The sequence below is a fragment of the Stegastes partitus genome, unplaced genomic scaffold, assembly GCF_000690725.1.
Source record: "Stegastes partitus isolate 25-593 unplaced genomic scaffold, Stegastes_partitus-1.0.2 Scaffold314, whole genome shotgun sequence".
NCBI lineage: Eukaryota > Metazoa > Chordata > Actinopteri > Pomacentridae > Stegastes > Stegastes partitus.
The window spans coordinates 350425-357810 of NW_007578045.1; the positions used below are offsets into that span (position 1 = coordinate 350425).

Sequence of the window (7386 nt, forward strand, 5' to 3'; positions counted from 1 at the left end):
TTTCCTAAAATGTCTGTTATTTTATTATAACTTTATTGCATTTGTAATGTTTTATTACAGCTTAACAAATAAATCATACTTTTGAAGTGTCTTAGTGTTGACATTTTCTTCCCATATGTGTATTTAACACTGGCCACATGCTTCTCCTTGACACACTGATGTTCAACTCTCCAGTGTAGCCAATAAAAGGCAGGTGCTACACGACAATATGGCCACTAAAAATGAATTAGCATCTGATAGTTTACCACCAGCAAGACATGAGGCAATCAAACAGGCCATTAAAACACAAGTATGTTTCTATTACATTTATTTCATCTTCTGCGTGTACTAAGAGGGAAGGTAATTTAGATGAAGAAAAGCTAGATGATCCTGGTTCTTAAAGTATCACTGGTAGAAACTCAGAAAGTACACACTTGATCACCAGATATGAGAAAAACCTTACGCCAGCTGCCTGCTTCCTTCTTTTACAGGGCCCATAAAAAGTATTCACACCCTTGGAAGTTGTCCCTTTTTATGCTTTTCGACATTGAATTATTGTCAATATGATTTGGCTTTTTTCCCCCGAATAATTTACAAAAAAAAGACCCTTTTATGTCAAAGAAAAAAGTAAAGTCACATATTAAAAATGTAAAATAAGTGATTCCACAAGTATTCACTCCCCCTCAAGTCCACATTGAGTAAATGCACGTTTGGCTGCAATTACAGCTTCTAGTCTTTGGTCTCAAACAGCCTTGTAAATTTGGACACTATAATTTTCCTCTATAAAAAAAATTCTCAAGCTCTGTCAGATTGCACCGGGGTCATGTGTGAACAGCTCAAAGTCCAGCCACAAACTCTCACTTGGATTGAGGTCTGGGCTCTGTCTCAGCCACTCAGCAAAATTCACCTTGTTGTCTTTGAACCATTTCTGTGTAGTTTTGGCTGTACAATTCAGGTCATTGTCTTGCTGCCAAACAAATCTTCAAAATTAGGGTTGTCTAGCAGATTCTATATGGTTTTCCTTCAGGATGTCCCTATACTTTACCGCATTCATTTTACCTTCTATTTTTACAAGTATTTCAGGGTCTGTTACTAAGAAGCATCCCAGCATCATGATGCTGCCACCACCGTGCTTCACAGTGTAGAAGGGTATTTTAGATTTTTAATTAACTGACATTACTTTGTATAAATCTGTTTTCACTTCGATATTAAAAAAAAAAATAAATCAATTTTGGTAAATTCTTGTTCAAAAGGCCTAATTCAATTGACCATGATTCAATGTTAAAAAGCAATAAACAAGGAAATCTTCCAAGGGGGATGAACACTTTATAGGCACAATAACAGATGTGGAGGCACTCCACCTACTACGTGTACTTGAAGATGTTACATTAAAAACCCACAACCCCTTTATCACTCATTCTGAAAAAAAAGAAAAAACAACTCTTAGCATCACAGCTATAAAAGTAATTCTACAGTCGCACAAAATTTTCACATCTTGGTAATTTGTGCTATTGCACATGAACAAGCTGAACATCTGGTGTGAATAACATCAAATTATTTGGTTGTTCCTGTAAATCTGCTCAGTTTCTGGGATTTTCCCCTCTAAACATGGCATGTCCTCAGGGTGCCTTGACAACAAATGACACTCTTTTTGTTTTCTTGGAGCTGAAATTCAGTACACCGAGAACTAGTACTGGAAACAAACAATACCACTGGACTCAAAAGGCAGGTTTCACTGAAATCAGAACACAATAAGGTGAAACTCTACCAAGGAACATTGTCTCCTAGTCATTGTGGTATACAGTACAGTGTATTATTAGACAGGCGCTCAGAGTTTTCCATTCAGACCTGGTTGCACTATGCCCTTTTGCACTAAACCTAATTGTCCCAATGTTCCCTTCTCAATCATCCTGCAGCCCAAGAGCCAGCACCATAGGAAGCCCCACACCCAGGATGAGAGTGAGGCTCTCCAGCAGCCCCAGGTGTCGCTGCTGGTGGGTCTCAGCTCCACTGTGCTGCTGCAGGTCAGAGGACGGTTGACCTCTGTGCTGCTGCAGGTCAGACGTCGGTTGACCTGTCCTGCTGCTGCTGACCTCAGGGAGAACGTGCACTGTGGCCACATAGAGGAACGTCCCAGCTGAGAAGAGCATTCCCACACCTGTTGTGCTGAGCTGATTCTGAGATGAGCTGCCAGACTGCGGACAGAACAAACATCAAGTCAAGCAATACAGCGCCATTAACTGTGCAATTACTGGAGTGTTATGCTTCTTCTTTCAGACAGACACAACATAGCTCAGGTTTGCTTTCTTACTGCATGTAATATGAAGTAAGTGGTGATAGCAAATATAGGTGCTGCTGCTGAAAAGGCCAGTAAATGTCCCTGAATGTACTTCTTCTCAAGGCCTGCATGCATCAGAAAGGAGACCAAACCGAATGCGGCAGGCGCCTACAAGACAAACAAGACATCATCATCATCAGCTCTATTGGTGATCTTCACAACTGTAGATTACAGAATTTTTTTCTTACCTTGTGTAGAATCACAGCAAAAAATACAATGACTTGCACTGTCACTTGATCTGTGGCCACAGCAGCACCCAGAGCAAATCCATCAGCTGTATGGAAACAGAAACTTCATGAATGGTCACGACAATCTATTTTTTGAATGGATGTTTGCATTAAAGTGAATGTTTTGGCAGTCTTCAACAGTACATTAACATTCTCCACTTCACCACAAGTTTGGAGAATGCCAGAAAGCTCCTGAAATATAAGAATAAATAAAATTTTGCAAGAAAGGAAATCCCCTTAAATTTGAAGTAACTACATGTGTCTCTATCTGTACATATAAATGACACAATGGGAACAAAACACCAATAACTGCTTCAGTTTTGATGGTGATATAAGGGTATCTAAGAAGTGTATATGGAAATTGGAAATTATGACCACAAGGCATAAAGGACCAATTAGAGAGGAGCTTAAACTGATGTATAGTTCTAGTGTGATTTTTGTCATGCTAAATTTCCCATGTGAGACAATAACTTTAAAGTTAAAGCCTCCAGACTATGCTACAGACTCACAAAAAAAGGAAGTCATTTGAAACATGAAAGACTCCACCACTGAAAGAATCACATGCCGAGTCACATGAAGGCAAGAACAACTGCAGTGTTATGTTGGGAATTTTCCATGCTTACGTCCAGGAATTCCTTAAAGTGTCTTATGTACCTCAAGCAAATACAGGTTGAAACTGTTGTACTGCATTTACATACCTGCAGCATGTATAACCAGCCCCAGCGTGGCAGTGATGTGGACACTGTTGGGCAAACGAGACCTTTGGTCTGAAATTACACAATGCGCATGTTGAGATGACTGACAAACACATGACATTCTGGAAAATGAAGCTGGTGTGAGAGTTCTGTTCACTTACCGTGCATGAAAAAGTAGCTTCCGATCTGATCCACAACAAACATGAAGGTGAAGCCCAAAGTTAAAGCCACCCCAATAAAGAACCGAGGTGGAAGGCCTCTCTCTGCAGATGTGCTTTTTTCACTGGCATTCAGACTGGACAGCTCATCAGAGTAGGAGGAGGAGGATGCTGTAGAGGGAAGATGAAGGACAGGAGCAGCTTTTGATCAAACCCACATAAAAGACAACAGCACACATTTGAACCACTGAGCCTTGCTTTCATCCCCACACACATTATCAATCAGCTGAAGAGGTTCCAATCAAACGCTTGTGCAAATTTGGTGGATGAGGATGGTGTGGAGTGCATGTGTTGTCAAGGCAACCAAAGTAAGAGGCCATGCAGACAAAAACAGGGTCATGATTCAGGTTCATTTTAATGACACTGGTTCATTTTTCATGATTTAGGTTCAATTTTTTATGATTCTGGTTCATTTTCATGTACCCATTTGAAGCTTCTCTCCCCTGCTTACCTCTCCATGACTCCTCCAGTAAGCCCACCCCCTCCGGGATGGTGATGGCAAGTGCTGTCCCACACAGCAGACCTGCACCCAGGATGGAGACAAACTGCAGGCTTTTCTGGGGATCGACACGTGATTTCAGCTGATGAATGGGATTCTCTTTCCCACACTGATTTATTTGTCAGATAACAAGCCAACAAGGCTGCCTGAGGCTCATTCATAAGAAGTCCTGAACTATTATCTGCCAACATCACTGTAATGATAAAGACAAACTGCAGCTGGAAATACTTTGGTATCATAATTCAGTCACTGCGGCAGCCAAGATCTTCTAAATCTGCCTGCCGACCTCATGAGGAGAGTTAGAAATAAAAATAATTAAAAACACTTACCTCAGAGAGTTTGAACAACAGTGGGATGAATCCAAGCAGAAAGGAACCTACAAACATCGCAACAGATATAAAAGTAACACTCAAGCCTCCGTCCATGGCGACGACTCTCTCCCTAACACATGTGGAGCTCCGGTTTGCTGAGATGCTTCCTTTCAGTGTCGGATCCGACTGAAAGTTGACCGTGTGCTCTCATTGTGTCGCTGGATTTCATTTGTTTCACACCACTCAGAGGACCTGAGAGCCGCTCTGCCTTTCCACGTCGCACCTCCGTCTCCCTCCTTCTTTTGCACCGCAGCAGCGGCAGCACTTCCCTCCCAAGCAGCACCCAGTGTCCGACACCGAGAACTGCACCCCTGGCCCTTCAGTCACCCACCTCCAGGCTTCAGAAAAACACAGCCTGCTGCAGTTCAAACACATGGATGGAATGTATTTTGTAAGTCAGTGGCTCCCAAACCAAACCCAAACGTGTCCAGGACCCCCAAATGACCCCCCAACACTTACAGTATAAAAACTATAAACAGAAAAGCTTGTTTCTTCTACTTTCTTCCAGGTAAAAAATAATCATTAATGTGTAATTTAAATCTTTTAGGCTATGAAAAGTAAAGATCAAGTCTCAACGAGAAATAAGGGGTTGCAAGTGAGGTTTGTGTCAAATTCCTGCCACCAGTAGGGGAGCAAGTATTCACATCCCTTTCTTAACTAAAAGTACTAAAACCACAGTGTAAAAAAATACTCTGGTCCTGCTTTGGTAATGTTAAGTAACTTACAACTTAAGTAAAAGCATAATCAGGAAAATATCCTTACTTTACAATTTACAAAAATATTCCTGATGACTGTTTCATTACAATTACTATATAGTAATAATATAGTAATATCAATTATATAAATATTACTATTTGATTATATTACATATAATCACTCAAACATGATTTTGAAGCAGGATGTTACTGTTGTCGCTGGTGGAGGTGGAGCTCATTTCACTTAGCTCTAAATGTCAAAATAGTTGCCGCTTTTATGTCACAACATATGATAAACTGGCTAATCAGCACAGCTGGAACTGCTTAAACATCTGGGTAGTTTAGTTTATAACAAAACACCACATATGTATTTTTAAATCCATTCTCTATATGTAATGTATATGTTGTATGTAAATTTGTAAAGTGACTGCGACAGTCAGACAAATGGAGTGAATTAAAAAGTGCAGGATTTCCCTCTGAGGTGTAGTGGAGTACACGTGGAAAGTGCCTTGAATAGACACAAGTAAAATGTAAAATTAGTATTTAAGTACAGTACTTAAGTAAGCATAAGTAGTTGGACTCCACAACTGCGTACCACACTATTTCTGAGCAGGTTTGGAGTATGAGGTGGTCAAAACAGAAAAGACTGCATGAACACCAAATATGGCACGTGGGCTTTTTATAGACACATTATCTCACAATGCACAAAATGGGAGCTCATAGCTGTGTGTGAAGTTTACTGGCAGTTGCAGCGTGACTGACATGCGACACGACAAACTGTTGTATAGGTTAAATATGTTATTTGTTTTCCATACCTCTGATATAGTACATAAAATAAAATCTATGTGGAATTATCACTAAGTGTGGTTTTGGAATGATGCTTAAGTTACAGGCCAAAAAGTGGTCACGGCTGCCACAATTACAGTATAATTGTAAGTGCTTAAATGCTGCATCACTAAAGCACAAGTGTAGAAGTGTTATAAACAGCAACATACAATAAAAATTACTACCATAAGCTGAAGGTCATGCCAGATTGAATACAGCTGCAGCCGCAAAACTTCTTAATAGTGTACATTTTATTGTTTTTTTAATGAAACTTTTGATGTGTGAGAGAAATAAATGTGTTCGTTCACTAATGATATATGATTGACTTAAAGGTGGTGTCAGCGATTTTGGTTCAGTACACATTTTGTGAAATTTCGTCAGATTCTGTCTGAACACAGCCCTGAAGGCTGTACACAAAGCAAATTTGACACAGCCAGGCTTTTTTTTTTAATTACTTGGCTTGATGAAACCTAAAAGCCCAGGTAATGGGTATCACCACGGTGGTTATCACCACGGTGGTTATCAAGTTTCTCTCTCAACTCAGGTTTGTTGCTTTATTTGAGTCTTGGACCGATGGCGTTTTGTCTGCATATGCTGGTAAGGTTCAAGGTTCAAGGTTACTTCATTAATGCTCATGGGTAGATTTGTTTTTCAGAAAATAAATAATACCATTTGGCAGTTCTTAAGAAAATACACATTGAACCTGACAGGCAGGTACTTGATCGAGTGACTAGAAAAAAAAATACAAGAGACAGAAAGTGCTCAGTTTTCTGTCATTCATCAATATAACAGCAAGGAAGTAAAAAGATAAAATAAATAAGATCAAGACAAAAAAAAATAAAAATCTTAGAGAAATAAAAGCAATCTATGGGATAAAAACCGTGATAAGAACATAAAGTTTTATTTAAAAGTCACGATGATAGATACAGAAATAAAACAAGTAGAACAAAATAAAATAAAATGCAAATGATTGATAACTGACTGAATGATTATTATTATTGTTGTATAAAATATATGTTATATTGATTTAAAAAAAAAAAAGTTTTTTAGCTTTTACAAGATTGAATTTCCCTTCTGGGATAAATAAAGTATTTTTCTTTTCATTTCATTTCAAATGTCACTACTTTTTTATTGAGCTCAGTGACAGCAACAGGAACAAAGCTGTTTTTATAAGGCTTTGTCCTGCACCTTGACACTAAAAACCTCTGTCCAGAGGGAAGAAGCTGAAATTCACCTCGTAGAGGATTGGCGTCATCAGTAAGGATTGATAAAGCCATCCTCTGTATTAATCATTATTGTGTAAAGTAATATGTCTATTGATTAGGACAAGCGTAAAAATGCATTTCTGCATTTTCTGCATCACTAAATGAACGCATATACGTGATGCACACAGTTTGTCAACTGTAACTGAACGGCGTTAGTGACACCGCATACATACAGGACAACAGGTTAGCAGATAGAATGTATTAAATAGGATAGGAAAAGGAAAAGGAAGCAACAGGTGCTAGTTATTAAACAGAAACCTTCACTGACAGCAAA

General features: G+C 39.1%; 1 protein-coding gene across 2 annotated transcripts; it reads right to left on the reverse strand.

The window, feature by feature from the left end:
- Positions 1–1288: 1288 nt before the first annotated feature.
- LOC103358478 (zinc transporter ZIP9) lies at positions 1289–4547 on the reverse strand. Of its 2 annotated transcripts, XM_008283473.1 has the most exons (8): positions 4286–4547; positions 3909–4014; positions 3401–3568; positions 3243–3311; positions 2506–2591; positions 2291–2425; positions 2054–2174; positions 1289–2020 (listed from the first exon to the last, which is right to left on the reverse strand). In XM_008283473.1, the coding sequence occupies exons 1-8, from the start codon at positions 4379–4381 to the stop codon at positions 1881–1883; spliced, it is 921 nt and encodes a 306-aa protein (XP_008281695.1). In that variant the 5' UTR covers positions 4382–4547; the 3' UTR covers positions 1289–1880. The 2 variants fall into 2 exon arrangements, with proteins under 2 accessions (XP_008281695.1, XP_008281694.1); XM_008283472.1 differs by having other exon boundaries at positions 1289–2174.
- Positions 4548–7386: the final 2839 nt, after the last annotated feature.

Coding starts and splice junctions, on each gene's coding strand:
- LOC103358478 (XM_008283472.1), bottom strand. CDS start 4,381: ATGGACGGAGGCTTGAGTGTTACTTTTATATCTGTTGCGATGTTTGTA. Junction 4,015..4,285: donor TGTTGTTCAAACTCTCTGAG/GTAAGTGTTTTT, acceptor GTCGATCCCCAG/AAAAGCCTGCAGTTTGTCTC. Junction 3,569..3,908: donor ACTGGAGGAGTCATGGAGAG/GTAAGCAGGGGA, acceptor TTCCCTCTACAG/CATCCTCCTCCTCCTACTCT.